Source organism: Carya illinoinensis, chromosome 15 (genome assembly GCF_018687715.1).
Source record: "Carya illinoinensis cultivar Pawnee chromosome 15, C.illinoinensisPawnee_v1, whole genome shotgun sequence".
Taxonomy (NCBI): domain Eukaryota; kingdom Viridiplantae; phylum Streptophyta; class Magnoliopsida; order Fagales; family Juglandaceae; genus Carya; species Carya illinoinensis.
This window is the reverse complement of record NC_056766.1, coordinates 39,273,871-39,290,061: the sequence shown is the minus strand read 5'-3', so window position 1 is coordinate 39,290,061 and position 16,191 is coordinate 39,273,871. Positions and strand designations below refer to the sequence as shown.

The 16,191-nt window shown below is 36.1% G+C and overlaps 1 protein-coding gene across 1 annotated transcript; it reads right to left on the bottom strand.

The window, feature by feature from the left end:
- Window positions 1-9: 9 nt before the first annotated feature.
- LOC122296230 (nuclear exosome regulator NRDE2) lies at window positions 10-14,942 on the bottom strand. Its single transcript, XM_043105772.1, has 10 exons — window positions 14,334-14,942; window positions 13,221-13,971; window positions 9,325-9,946; window positions 8,995-9,160; window positions 5,640-5,997; window positions 4,191-4,301; window positions 2,879-3,218; window positions 1,910-2,135; window positions 973-1,194; window positions 10-375 (listed from the first exon to the last, which is right to left on the bottom strand). The coding sequence occupies exons 1-10, from the start codon at window positions 14,852-14,854 to the stop codon at window positions 222-224; spliced, it is 3,471 nt and encodes a 1,156-aa protein (XP_042961706.1). The 5' UTR covers window positions 14,855-14,942; the 3' UTR covers window positions 10-221.
- Window positions 14,943-16,191: the final 1,249 nt, after the last annotated feature.

The window sequence follows — 16,191 nt, the reverse complement described above, 5'->3', positions numbered from 1 at the left end:
CCACATGAATGGACTTAATTTCTTCTTTAGACTTGATTGATGGAGAGATTATACACAAAACTCATAATTTTCAATGGCATTCTGAAAATAAAGGACGGGATACATTTTTTTTTTCTTCCATGCCAGTAAGCATGCAAAATCCATAATTGCACATCTTGAATCCATACAATTTTCTTTTTCCATTTCATTTCATTTGCTCCGGTTACAAGGATGGATCCATGTCATTGTACGGGCTCATCTTGCAAAAGGATCTCATAAATGTCAGTCCTCAGATTCAATTCCTTATCCCGCATCACTTCTTGGAGATCTGATAGCTCTTTTGCAGTTAAAATGCTGTTCAACTTGAGAAAACCATCCAGCCATAGCCTTTTAGACCTGACAGTTACATAGAATAAAACAATTAACAGAAAAGCAAGCAACATGCATCTCTAAACTGGCTCTGAAGTTGAGTATATGCTCTTTTATGTGACGAGAGATTTTCAATTCGAAGTATTCATTTGTAGGTGAACTATTTTTTTATTTAGTACCGGATGTCCAAGAACAGCATCCCAACTAATACCAGAGATTTGCAGGTGAACTATTATTATAAAGTAACTAATATATAAGGCTAGACCGTGTAATCCTACAGGTTGACTAGGGTTTATTCATGTGGATGGGGCCTAGGGTTTGCTTAGGATCATGGTTTTCATTTGTAGGCAAACATATTACATCATAGAATGTAGCAGGGTAAGCCCTTGTTTGCCCAGAATTTAAGCTGCAAGAAAATATCATTTTTCAAGATGCCTTTGATACAGAAAGACGATTACTGGAAGCGGGAAAAGGGGGGAAGGGGAAATCCAAAGCCACAAGAGCAAAGTATTGGTGTCTTTCAGAGTGTCATGAGACTTGAAATTCTAGATTACTCTTTTGCCTTAAAAGTGAAGAAAAATAAATTTTGCTGAAAAGGACCATATTAACTCATATAATCCTTACCATGGGCAGGCATGGATAGCTCGGAAGAAAATTCGCCTGGCAGCAGAAGGGTTGCAGGCAATATTAATCTCATATGCAATATAGCAACGCCAAAGTACAACTGAGTTACGCAAGTTATCATTTGCCAGTGCCCTTTCAAACAAACCATGGATCCGATGCTGGGAACTTCCTCTACTCATCTCAAACAACAGAGCAAAAATCCAAACAATCACAGATGGTTTCCTGAGAACATTCAATGATGCCAATGGAGAGATTAAACAAACATTATGGAATGACATGCAATAACAGATTGAATCTCGACAATGCGACATGCATACTGGTCAAATTGTGAACTAAATGCATGAATAATTTATTTTCTGATCCATTGGTAAAGGTCTTGGCTTGTGAAGTACACAAGTGCATGAGCTTGAGTCTTGAGAGCAGCCACTTCATGAAAAAATTACCATAATTGGGACAGACATATACTCTTCTACAGTCTTTATTTGTCAAAAATAATTGGACCAACATTAGAATTTCGATGCCATTAACTTGTATGAATCCCATGGATTGCACAACAGATTTAGACGTAGAAAATCACTAAAAAGGCTAATTCCTCCTGAAAAATAGTTCACATTTAAAAAAGCACGAAAAAGTTCACAAATAAACTATAATTTAGAAACATATAAGACTTCTCACTAAAATATGGGAAATATCTTTTTTTCACATTCATAGCAGGAAATGATGATGATAAAGTAATAATATAATATTAATAGGGATATGGGGCCCCTGGTTGTAATCTTTTGGCCAATAACATATTCAAGCTAAGGAGTTGGGAGGCTTAGAGCTCTAAAATCTTTACATAAATGTATTTTCATAAAATTTTCTAACATATAGTATTAATTGTGAATTGTAAAGAATGACTTAACAATCATACAGACATATGGATGAAAGTCCTTACTTGTGACAGAAGTTGTCAAACATCAACCGTAGCTTATTGGACGTTGTGTAAATAAGGCCAATCTCCACCAACGCTCCAAAAAGTTCTGGGCTGAAAGGATATATTTGCAGCCCCCGAGAGATCGACTCCCAGGCTTTTGATAAGCTTGATTGCTCATGATGTCTCTGAAGCATCCTCACATAATAGTTGAACAAATACTCGAGCTGATAACTGTGGCTTCTTCTTTCTGTAATTTGCAATATTCGTGATAAAGCAACAAGTCTTGATAAATTGAATTATAGCGGGACAGAATGTCTAGATCCTTTATATGAATAAAATTAATCCCACGGGTGATGATGACAGTCAATTAAATACGACACCAAACGTTCAACAAAATCAATCTCATTTTACTTGAGAGAACAGTTGTAATAAAACTAAACATAAGACTAATTATTACTTGTGCTCTGTAGTAGTGTAAGTCAATATTTTAATCATGCATATTTCAAACTTATAGCACAAAAAGAACAATAACTTTTGCATTTTTTCATTTTGCATTTGCTTTATGTTCACAGTCCTACTTACTAAGATTTGCACTATTCTTCCATGCCTCATACTCCGACCCAAAAGGAGTTTCTTTCCATTTGAATCATCAAAACAAAAATCAAACCTTCTCTTTTCCTTGTTACCTCTTTCTCATTCTCTTGATTTTAAGCAAAAAAAAAAAAAGGAAAAGATTTCCTTCTAGCCCTACCAATAATCACTTGAGCCAAATCCTGAAGGGAAGTTTTTAACCACAAAATATGAGGTGTCAAAGCATTAATTGCTAAACATGAAGCCAGAACTATGATGAGGAATAAGAAACTGACAGAAGCAAATGAAGCAACACACCTTTTTAACTCTCACCAGAGAAAAACATATATATTTAACTATGAAAGAAAATGACAAGAGATAGAAAAGGAGGCAATAAAGTGCAAAGCAAACAAAAATAACCTGGAAGCACGATCGTAAAAGCTTGGTCTAACACTTCAATACCAACAGCCCATCCAGAGGTCAACTCCTCAAATAAAGCTGCTGAACATATGAGAGCAATGGACGGATCATCTACAAGACCACGTGCCCAAGCAGATCTTACCATTCTTATTTTATCTTTAAACCCTTGGCGTGCTTTCAGAAGTTGCAAACTTGATGGTTGTCCTTTAAAGGGACTGTATGTTGCACCAATTCCTAAGCACGACAAAATGTGCAGCGCACGAAATGATGAGTCGCCACTATTGGCAAGCTCTGCCTCGGCATACCAGTGATAAAGAAGAGGAGCACTAGACCGTAGTTCCTGTTCCATTAAATAAAATAAAGTTAATACAATATCTTATCCTGATAGCTTACACACCAAAAAACCGAATCATAACTTACAAAACCAAAATCCATGAAAGAAATTCGGATGTCAACTTTAATGTGTAATTTCCAATTTTGCAATGAACAACTTGCACTATCTTAATGTGACATCGTAAAATGAAAAGAATATCCAGATAGAAACAAAATGAAAAAGCAATATCTGAGTCATAATTATGAATACACTTGGTTCAGGAGAAAAAAAAAATACCAAAGTACCAAATAGGGCAGAGATGTTTCAGAAACAGACCACTAAGCAACCCATTAAATTGACTGGCTAATTCTCGGGACCAAACCCTCTTATGTTTTTTTTTTTTTTTTTTTTTTTTTTTTTTGATAAGGACCAAACCCTCTATGTAATCATGGTAAAATATACATAATATGAGTTGGGGCGCAAAAATAGAATACACACAAACAGATAGGTATATACATTGACAGAACTTTTACCATAGCTAATGGTCTCCCCCTTAGATAACATAATACTTTCTTCAAGTCTAACTGGCAGCATTGTACATAATTTTTGGCCTAGCACAACATGCTAGCTTGTAGTCGCATGGCAAATTATCAGCCAAATGCATATAAACAATAGGCTTCAGTCTGAATCAACTCTATTTACTCAGAATGCTAACATGCAAATTAGTAGGAACCTAGAAAAGCATAAGGATAAAAGTTGCATTTCAAGATGTATGTAGCCTAGTGGGAAAACTAGTAGGCAAGACCGGCAAGTACAACCTGTCCAAAACCAGACTTAGTTTGCTATCGATAAACGCGTGCTACAAAGATCAGAAAAATAATCTAATTATTCTACAAACCCAAAAAAGAAAAATCATTTTTTGGCACAACGAAAATTCAGCTTTTGTAGTAGCACAGTAGACTAGAATTTGCTTTCTGCCACAAACAAAAGAGACCATACCACTGGAAGCCCTTCAATTAATGCCAGTGCCATGTCAAAGACTCGTCTCGCATGATCAATATTCCCATAAACAGCCTCTCTTCGTGCATAAACTCCACATAGCAACACATCCTAACCCAAAAAAGACCAAAAATTGACAAATTAATAAATATTGTCACACTCACAGATAACCAAAATACTCAAGCAGACCAAGTAAAACCAAATTCCACGTGGCATTAAAGCGCAACATGATTCTCTCTTTAGAGAATCATACTGAAACTGAGAGACTCATACAGCAATCAGTTTCAATTAGACATAGCCACCTCAGTTTGAATTTTTAACAAAATACAAACAGAAAAAAAGGATAATTCATCCCTCGATCCAAACTTGTATAATTTGTCCCGTACATAAATTAGGATATAAAATTATAGCACCCAAATTAAATCATGCCTCTGATATTGCAATGCTTGGACCACAACACTAGGGTGGGATGAGAATTATTTGGTTTATAAAAAAATTAAAAAAAAAAAAAAAAAAAAAATCTAGGTTCTTATTCTGAGTCCCTGATGTAACAACTTCACGAAATATTAAGAGAGATCATTTAAATACTGAACAAAGTGTGCCTTCCACTTCATTCACACTAATCTTAGCTCCAAGGACATCAAAAAGGCTAAATTTTAGGAAAGTAACTTCTTTTTTTAGTTGAAAGGTTGTTTGGTTCATAAATGCTTAATATGCCTTCTGTTCAAATTTTTGTACTTAGCAAGAAACAAAAGCTAACTTGCACAGGAAGTCATAAACGTAATAGAAAATCAAGTTTACTCTGATTCCTGATGGATTTAGTACAACCATGATCAAATAAGCAAGCATGCAATAGATAACCAATCATTTTGGATAAAAGCTGCCAAGTGCTATAGAAAATACATTAATATTAGCACAGATAATTAAAAAAAAAAAATTACACTTTGAGACCACTCTAGCCAACTAAAAAGCAATTTGACTGATGACACGTAATTAAGATATCACACGAGACTACAAACATAAACCAAGTATAGAGACTCACCTGTTGGACTTATATATCAATATTCTAGGCAAATCCATACTAAATCAAGACAGACTACAAAGATATGAAGCAGAAGAGAAATATTTGCAAAGCAAAGAATTAGATTTGCATTCCCATCACTATTGGGTCTATTTTTCTTACTAGTAAGAACAAATAATCAAATTTCATAAAGGTCTCAGTTTTACAATTGACACAAAACTTCAAACCCCTTTCTTCAGAAGAAATCTCACCAAACAGACCAACGTACTTCAACCCTTCAGTACTTTGGTATTTCTACAAGTTGTACAGCAATCCCAGTGAAATAATAGCATAGTGGCTGTCAAAACTGAAAAGAAACTAATTTTTTTGTTTTTTATTTACTTTTTTATTTTATTTTTTGCAGATGGATGGAATATAATGATGAATACCTGTCGATCACTTTTTAACAGACCCTTCGCCAGGGTTCGACACGGGGTATCTGAACTGCTACAAGAATTCATTTTTGTAACAGATAGCTCTTCAGCAACTAAAGCAGCTTCTACCAGGATGTAATTACGCGGAAAAATACTTAAACAAAGTAAAGTAGCATTGCGAAGAAATTTCATCTTGTCGGTCCTAGAGATCTCATTGGAGCTGCCCAAAAGCACTTCCAAACTGAAACTATTCGAACCGCTCTCTGTTTGGGTTAAAGCATCCTGAACCCATCTCAAAGGCTGTAACATCGAATTTGGCAATGCTTCTAAGCTGAGGATTTTGTCAGTCCAACTAGAACTGTTTGTGCAAATGCTGGCAGGGGAATGAAAATTAAATGTCACTAATTTGTTAATCTAAAGATAAAGAGCATATAGGAAACAGAATACTAACTTCTTTTCAGCTGCATGCATAAGAACACAGAAACCTAGGAAGTCCTCAATTTAATTCTAATTTCCTTTTTTATAAGCAATTTACAAACAGTTAGTGGTGTTTCAACCCATGATCCCAGCCTCCATCCGATTCTTATGCATGGAGAAGGTGAAATGCAAAACACTTTTGTTTGCTACTTTATAGGAGAACAGGAATCATTCAAGACGAATATGACTTATCTAAGACCATAGAGCCTTCTCTTCTTATTTTTAGAGTCAATTGTTGCTTTTATTACAGATGTGAATCACCAAAATCATGAGCAAATGGGCTGAAATATGAAATTATGAATGAAATTGGGGGGTGCCTACTAAATGGCTGTTCTAGAGGACTGAGGTTTTCATAGACAACTAGAATATTTTCTTGTAAACTCAGTGCAGTTCACATCTGAAACAGCTCATCAGATGGACTTCTATAAGTGCTATTATTGAGTGGTTCTGGAGAGTATTAGCAATACTGGTAAGGCTTTGTTCTGTTTTGACCTTAAACATTTTCAGGATAACGGTTTACATAGTTTCCAGCTATTGGTGCAAGTGAAATTGCTAATCCAAGGAAAAAATTCTCATACTCAACAGAAAATCATACCTAAAGAGGCGGAAAACAGGTTACATTTTAATTTCAGCACCAAGCCTAGACCCCCTCCACCAACCCCTGGAACATTGCTGCCACCACCACCTCTTTCCCCATCCCCAGCTTCCCTGCCACCGCCATGACCTCATTCACCTCCTCCCTTCACTCTACTGCTTTTCCCACCACAACCACTACTGCCTATGGCTTTTGATGCAACCAAACACTAGAAAATAATTTCTAGCTCTCAATCAAACTACAGAACGCAAATCATTTCCCTTAAATTCCGCTAAGTACTCCCAGTCGGTCTAATGTCAAGCTTAGCAGGAAATGGATTAAGTGACATAAAAAAGGATTAAAAAACTATAATATCCTACTTCATCTATTAGAAATTGGAGTGCAACTTTTTTTTTTTTTTTTTTGGGATAAGTAAAGATAGTATATTGATTAATACTACCGTTTACTTATCAAAAAAAAGAATAGGCAAAGCCATGTTCAGTACAAAAAATGTCCTAACTACGTAGCAGCAATAGATACTTAAGAGTGCAACTTATCAAAAGAAAAAATAGATATTCGTGTGACAAACTCTTGAACACAAACAGACTAGTCCACCAATTATAAAAGCGCATGTTAATACGGGTGACATGCAATTTGAAAGTTAATTAATTGTCTACCATTTGTGAAGTTTCACACAAAGCAAGCACTAGTCAAATATAAACATAACTGTAGTGTGTGCTTGCACACGTGCATGTGGGCAAGTCAAGTGTGTTGTATTTAGATGTGTCCTTTCCAGAATTTCAAAAGATGTGTCTAAATTCCATCTCCGTGGTACCTATTATCATAGCTTACAAATAGATCAGGCACCGCAAATTATAATGAAAACCATATGTCTATTCCTCTCTTCTTCATTTTCTAATCAACCTATCGAAGACATATAGCAACCAGCAGGAATGTCACTATAGAATCTCTGTCACTATCAACCACAATCTACCAGTGTGCCAACCACACCACCTAAATGAATACAATGTTTATCAAGACTCCAGACAAAAGTTTTCCAACTCCACCTCCAAAAAGACAAACAAAACAGAAGGATTAGCTCAACGTGCCAAACTGATTATCTTGTCCTGTTTTGAGAAGTAGAACTTGTGACTGCTTGCTTTGTAAATTTCACCAAGAGTTTCCAAGATCTTGGAGGGTTATTTCAGAATATATTTCTTCCAATAATAGCCAATCTAGATCATTTGTCCATGGCAATGCAGTCACGAGAATTAAGACTTAATTAATAATTGATATCTGATGAAGGTCAACAACTCATTCTTAGAAGAAATTTTAAATGGGTAAGAGAGCTATTAAATGTCAATGTATGCCATAAAGTAGAATAATTTATGTCTCATATAGCTTATCCACGTTAAAACATGCAACTTTTTAAGAGGACATCATTTAATGTGTTGTCTTAAAAAAAAAAAAAGTTAGCACATTCCAAAAGCACCCGCATTAATTTAAAGATAAATAAAAAACGAGTTTAGACTTTTCAAACTAGTAAGAAAAGTTATTAAAATTGATCCATTGATGTTATAAAGCGGACCTTATCTTACAAAATCCCAAAATAGGATAATTTTTTTTTAAGTGTCCCAAAATAGAATAATGGACAAAAAATATGAGACAAAGGCAATATACAAAAGGCAAAATTAACAAATTCAGACTCTCTTGACCTTTTCATATGCTCTCTGCATTTATGATATGATTGCCACATGGTATTAGAGTCCCAATCTTTTCCCTAACCCTAATTTCATTTCTTGCCTTTGGGCACAGATATACAAATTTCTCCTTCCTTGATATAAGGAATGAATTTGAAATGTTCTACCTGTATTCTTTTTCTTATCTCCTTCCTTTGTATCACCCTTGATATGAATTTAAACCTTCTTCTCTTTTACCTTGCTAATAATTTAAAACTTTTATAGCAAATCCAACTTTCAAACGGCAAAATAATGTAACAATCAAACCTGAACCCATTTAAACCATTTAATTATGCCAAGTGTTTGTTATTCTAGCTGTTTACCAAAACTAGGGAGCCCTTGTGGGAAATTTTGGCCCATAACAGAAGCAAGCATTCTAGTCTAACATATTACCTAGAAAAGTTCTAAGAACTGGGACAAGAAAGTTCACAAGTTACTAAATTCATATGCAAAAATAATTTGATTTTTCTGGGGAGAACATAAAAACAATAATGGCAAGGAAATAAACAAATACAAATCAAGCCTGAATAGGAACAAAAATAGATGAAGAAAATAGGTCTGGTATACATAAAGAACTTACCATTGAGATATCTTTCCACCAAAGAAATCAATGAATTGGTATACTAGAGATAAGCGAGCCTCTCCTGAGCTTAATGAAAACAAGTACTCACTGACGTCTTCATACAATATAACTCTCAAAAGTTGCTCATCTGCTTCTCTATCAGGTGTCCCATCACTATGATAGCCTGCAGATGTTTCATGGTCATATTCAATTTCAAAATGAGGCATAATAATCATAGTGAAGCTCTGTTGCGTTCAGTCCCACAGAACACTAAACGCACATAGAAAGGGGGTGTGTGTGCATGTGTATGTGTGTGTGTGTGTGTGTGTAAGAGAGAGAGAGAGAGACCAGATTTTCCACGAACAGGCATCCATTGATCACAGTCCCTTGATGACTCTTCTTCTGACCATCTAGTCCAAGTTGAAGTGTCTTTAACCTCACAACTAGCCTCAGCTTCAACATCAATGCCTAGTTTCTTGAGCAAAGCTTCAGTTTCATCCTCCTGCTCAATATCTTCATTCTCGAATTCCTCTTGAAGCTCCTCATCAGCCAAGCCATTATTGGCTGCATCTCCTAAATTTACAGAACCATCCTTATCTTTGGATAGAGGCTCCAACCAACCTGTCCAACCACCTTTTTCATCATCAGATGAGACCTCTTTGACAATTTTTTGCCTATTCTCCTCCTCTTTTTCTAACCATGTTGACCAACCAAGGGCCCCATCTTCTCCAACTCTGGCACCATCACTATTCCAAAAGTGCTCAAACAGTCTTCTTTTACTCTGCTCAGTCAGGAGTAAAGAAGGAGAAAACAAACTAAACTCGATTTCAGCCTGAAATAAAGCAGTAGACAACTCCAGGTAGCCAGCCTGCCACTCAAACCTGCAAAGACTGAGGAATATATCAACAAGACTAAGTTCTAGCTGAACGGTTGCAGCATCTGGAGAAAGCTTCTCTGCAGATTGGTGAACCTGCATTAAAAAGAGAACACATAAAAAAAAATTAAGAGACCCAAGCATGCCCCTAGGAAGTTAAAACCGATGACATGAAAAAACAGAGAAGAAAAAAAAGGATACTTTAAAATCTCAAGAAATCTAATTCAAAACCTCCTGCATGTTGAGAAAACAATCTATATGCCTCTATAACTTGAAGAAGGTATATTTTTATTAAATGATCGGTAAAATAAAAGGTGGAGTGCAAATTGGCTTCTTGGAAGAGGTTGTATTTGCTGAAAGTTGGTAGGCTCACTTGCCTACCACTTGGATTCAAAGTACTCTTTCTAACCTACCCACCTATTTTCTGTCCTTGCTCGCACTCCCCACAAAGGTTGCTAACCGTATTGAGAAGCTATAACAGGACTTTTTGTAGAGTGAATTGGGAGAAGAGTTCAAATTTCATCTGGTTAATTGGTCAACTGTTTGTACTCCAATTTCCAGGGTTAGATTGGGGATTTGCAACTTGATGAAATTCAATTAAGCCTTGTTGGGTACATGGGTGTGCAAGTACCAACACAAAAAGGAGGCCTTATGGAAGTTCATTATAGATTCACAGTTTGGGGAGGATGGTGCTCGAATGAGGTGTGCGGCCCATATGGGGGTGGGTTTGTAGAAATACATAAGGATACATTGGGAGATTTTCCAAAGACATGAACATATTATGGTGGTGACAGCTATTGTATCTAATTTTGGTATGACAAATGGTATGGTGAACAAAGCCTCCAAGACACCTCCCCTACCATTTTTTAGCTCACACTAGAAAAGGATGCAGCGATAGCTGATCTCTTGATCTTTTCCAGAGGCTCTCCTCAATGGAATGTTGATTTCATTAAGGTAGCCTAAGATTGGGAGTTGGAGACTATCACAGAGTTCTATGCGGCATTGTATTCCGTAAGCATGACAGAGGGTACCATCCATAAGATGAACTGGAGCCCCTCCAAGAAAGGTAGATTCATTGTCAGATCATTCTACCAAATTCTAACGAGTCCTAGAATGACCATGTTCCCATGGAAGAGTATATGGCAAACAAAATCTCCTTCAAAACGGTTTTTTTCGTATGGACAACATCATTGGACAAGATCCTCACCACAGATTATTTAAGGAAACGTAGGGTAATAGTGTTGGACTAGTGTTGTATGTGTAAGATTAATCGTGAATCAGTAGATCATTTCCTTTTACATTGCAAGATGACCAAGACCATGTGGGATGATTTTTACATGAGAATTGGATTGTTATGGATCATGCCTCTTAGGATGGTTGACTTCCTTGCAAGCTGGAGAGGCCTTTGAGGTAACTCACAAGTGGCAACCATTTGGAGAATGGTTCCTATATGTATGTGTTGGTGTATTTGGAGAGAAAGAAATGATAGAAGCTATGAAGATCGCGAGAGAACAATGGATGAGCTTAAAGTTTTCTTTTTTAAATCATTGTTCTTATGGGCAGGGAACACTGTTTGTAATGGGCTAAATGTCCATGATTTTCTCCTTTCGATTGTAAACTCCAACTAGGTGCTTCTCATGTATACTCCATGTGTACTTGGGATTTGCCTATTTCTATGAATAAAACTTCTTGATTACCCATAAAAATAAAAAAATAAAAAATAAAGTCTTTCAACACACAAAATTATAGGGAGCCATTTATCAAGCATCGCATGAAAGTCTGTTTTAAGTTATTTCATTACCAATGTATCGGTGCACCTGATAGTTATGAAGTTGTGAAGCAGAATCCTTAGAAATTCAGTCTTATAGTCAACTTTCTTGATGGGTCCTTGGTTGGGATTTGATATAGAGAAAGTATGGGATCTTGAAGACGTTTGAGCAACTAAAATCTGAATCAAAGTTGCGGAAATTTATAGCAACAGATTGTTTGATACATAGTTGAAAAAAAAATACTCAGGCAGAAGAATGGTACAGTATACAGTATGGGATCTTGATGACATTTGAGCAACTCAAATCTGAAATAAAGGTTGCAGGAAATTTATTGCAACAGGTTGTTTGATACAAAGTTGAAAAAAAATTGCTCAGGCAGAAAAAAAATTAGAGCATAAGCCAAAGAAGATTATTTCATTGGCAATCACACCTAGGTTAGGCGTGATAGATTTAGATGAATTTTCTGGCACCAAACTCTGATGGACCAAAATGGAAGCATACCAGGGAATGGATCATGCAGGTCTGGGTAAATTATTTATAAATTGTTTGGTACCTGAAAATTTAGATAACTTACTGATATCCAATGCAAAAAAAAAACAACCTTTAAAGATGCATTGTAGCTAGCTTTTGAAAATGGGGCCAATAATGAATATTAAGCTTACAGCAACATTTTACTTCATGTACAGGCCAACTAATGAACTTTTTTTTTATATCCGTGGGTGTCCGGGCCAGCTTGCGCGCACCTCAACTAATCTCACTGGGCCCTAAAGTTAACGGCCAGGTAAACCTCCAATGGCCCTAAGGGACTTGAACTCATGACCATTGGAGAGCAAACCCAAGGTATGACCAACTGAGCTATCCCTCAAGATTAGGCCAACTAATGAGCTTAAATGAAGAGTGAACCTAATCAGTGTCTGGGCCCTTACATGTGCATAGAGAAGAGGGACACAAGACTTTCATAAGAGACAAGTAGTTCAAAAAAGGCTCTGATACCATGTTAGGAACCAATTATTCCAGAAGCTATGATATAATGTCCAACAATGAATATAAGTCACACCTATGCATCTAAAGACGTGAATGATCAAAGATTAGGGTATGCTTGGGAAATGAGATGTGATGAAAAATCTAAAGAATATTAGTGAAATGGTTTGTGAATAATAGTAAAATAGTTTGAGTTATAATGTTTTATGGGGTTTTGGAAAATGAGAGAGCAAAAGTTGAATAAAAATATTATAAAATTAAAATATTGTTATAATATAATTTTTTAATATTTTATTTGTTTTGGGATTTGAAAAAATTGAATTGCTTTTTTTATTTTGTTTGGAAGTTTGAGAAAGTGATAATGATTCATTTGAAAATTTTGTAATGATTAGTTTAAAAGTGTTTGTGTTTAAATGATGTTTGGGAAGGAGATGCTGAGATGAGATGAAAAACATTACCAAACATCCCCTAAGTCTAAAATGTAAACTATCCACAACCATCAAGAGAAACCATGTATCCTGGCTCTAATTCTCCAAAACAGTAGAATTTGAGATATAAAAGATAATTGCACTTGAAACACCACTGGAAAAAGATAAACCAGGATACGTCAGAATGAGAACCTGCCTAAAGTGCTTGCTGTGCGCAGTAGATAGAGCCTGGATTGCATGTGCATACATTTTTCTTATGTCTGAAACCTTGAATCTGGAGAATTCCCCTTGAACGACATGCAGGAACTCCCTCCACAACTTGTAACTCCCTGGATGCTCTATGAGTATCTTTTCCCATCTACCAAACAAGACATCAGTGCTGTCTCTACTCTGATAAGCCTCCAGAAGATAAAGTAACAAATCTTCATTGTCTGGGTTAAGCTCAGCCGCCTTCTCCAATATGCTAATCTTCTTTTCAAGTGTCTGCAAGCGAGCACCCTTCTGGGGTTGCATAGCTGCGACCCTGTCCTGGAACTCAGCGAAAGCCAACCAGACCTTTTCATTGTGTGGGTGCTCCCTTGTCTGTTTATTGAATTCCCGCGTTTTGCGTAGAACTTCATCTTCCCAAGATTCTTCAATTATTGAAGTTCCTGAGACAGAACTACCATCAAGACCTTCATCATACGTCTGAATGTCTGATAAAGGAATGAACTCATCCGCTGTGGAATTTTGGGGTGCAAGAAAACGAATGCGCTTTAAGTTCTTATGGCGCTCCAAAGCTGTGTACTTTGCAGACCAATAACGACCAGAAGATACTAGTTTACTATCCAATGAATCGACATCACCATCTCTATCCAGCATTGAAACCTTCTGTTTCCATCGGTACGAAATTTGAAAATCAAGCCCAGATAGCTTCGAAGGTTTGTAGCGAGCAATATCCATTCTGCATTATACGCAGCCAGTTCGTGAAATTTACCTTCTAAAATAATAACGTCACAGTGGGGCATTCAAAAACACCAGAGTATTTGACAAAACTAAATCTTTATTACTGAAATTTCTTTTGGCGCTTCTGAATTTACATTGCAGAAATTTAAGAGATGAACCTGTGGATTTTTTTACTAGGACCACAGAATCTGTAATTTGCTATAGGATGCTGGTTACAATGCGTTCTGGTAGGATATAAATTAAAACTGATGTCTTGAAGTAGGAAAAACAAATCAAATACCAAGAAGCTAAACACAAACACTGAAACCTGCAAATTCTACTGAAATCTGCAAAAAAAAAAAAAAAATGGGGGAAGAGTACCTATAAAGACCGCCAAAAGCCAAATTATCGGGATCCCCGCGTGAATCGAAGTAATAATCTTTGGAAGGATTGGTTTCAGATCCCGCCCAGGCTCGAACATCGGAATTTCTGGCACGGTAATCGTCCAGTCCTTCTCTCTCTTTGGACCTCTTCCTCTTCCGCTTCTTCTTCTTCTTCTCCTTGTTCTTGCTTCCCTTTCTTCTGTCGCGGTCAGACTCGGGGGAAGATTCGAGATACTCGTAGGAAGGCGAGGGCCTAGATTCGTGTTGTTTCTCTTGTGGTTTGTCGTATTCTTCTTCTTCCTCCTCTGAGTGTGTTTCTGGCAGGTTAGAAACGGCGTGGTTGATGATGGAGAGGTCTGCGGTGAAGCTGGAGTTGCAGAGCCATTGAGGAACGGTGGAGACGGTTGCTGTGCTTCGCTGGGAGAGAGAGGCGTCTGAGGCAGGAAAGAGAGGGAAGAGGGAGGCTTTCGGTTCTTCAGCTGCTGCTGGTGATGCTGTTGACGCAGGTCTCTCCTCCATTGTAATTCAAATTGAGACTGTATTCCAGTGACTTTGAGGTGTTGATACGATTGCTTCGAACACGAATTTTGCAGAACCCACCCCCAAATCAATTCATCCATTTAAATACAATTTTGACCTCAAACTATAACAAATTTCGTAATTGACCCCTAGATAATCAAAATTTACATATTATACTTTAAACGGTCAAAAGACTACAATTTGCATCCTTTCCTCTTTTTAGTATCCGGTTTGATACTCGTGTGGTCCATTAAGTATCTCGTATAATAATGATACCTTATCTCTCTATTTTGTTCTTTTATTTTAATCGTTTATATATTTAATATTTTTCAATTTATTTTTTTTATTTACTAATTAAAAAAATGACTATTAATGTATTGGTATTTTCATATTTTTTAAAAATATTTAAAAATGTTCAAAATATATGAAAAGAAAATATGATAAAAATTAAAGAAATTGAGCTTAAGGACACGTTCAGCGGTCACTGCTAGGCAGCTCTCTAGCAATACTCTATCTAATATACTACATGAAATGACAGGAGTTTGTAGATTTCTTTTTATAAACATTTTTGTGATTATAACACTTCTAATTTTTCTTTTCATCTATATTAAGCATGGGGATTTGATCAATATTACTTGTCAATTGATTTTGAACTTGTAAAAAAAAAAAAAAAAAAAAACTTTAGATAATTTGAATGTACAATAGTGTACATTCAAATTTAAGCAGGCAATGACGAAGTTATGCAAATATTATTACTCTTCAATATTCTCGAGTGTCCTTAAAAATAGTCTAAAAGTGATTGTTCAGAATGTAAGAGATAACCATACAATAATAGTTCTTTATTTAGCATCGTGAATCGGTCTTGTTTGATCACGCAATTCATATGAGATATTTTGAATAGTAATAAAAATTTTGAGTTAAATTAAGATGAAATAATTTATAAAAAAAAATAGTTGTTTGAATAGTAAAATGAGATACGATAATTTTTATTTTTTATAATTTGAAAAATGTATAAATCCCACTGTATTTATAGAATACCTGAATCCTTGAGATTTTGTACTGTTTGCTTAAGTTTTATACCGTATTAAGTGGATGCTTTCAAAACTTAGATAGAAAAACCAACATTTGGATAGGCAAAACTCTGGACCGTACAACCCAGATGAGATGCTTTGGGCATCCAAGCCGAGCTGAAAGACTTGTTGCACAAGTATATATATAGAGTAGGACGAGTTGTTTCATCCTGAAAGACTTTTAAGCTCTCATATCCAAGTTAGCATCAAGGCATCTTTTAAGCACAGCCCTCATAACAGGGACACTAGTGTTATTTAAAACAAGCC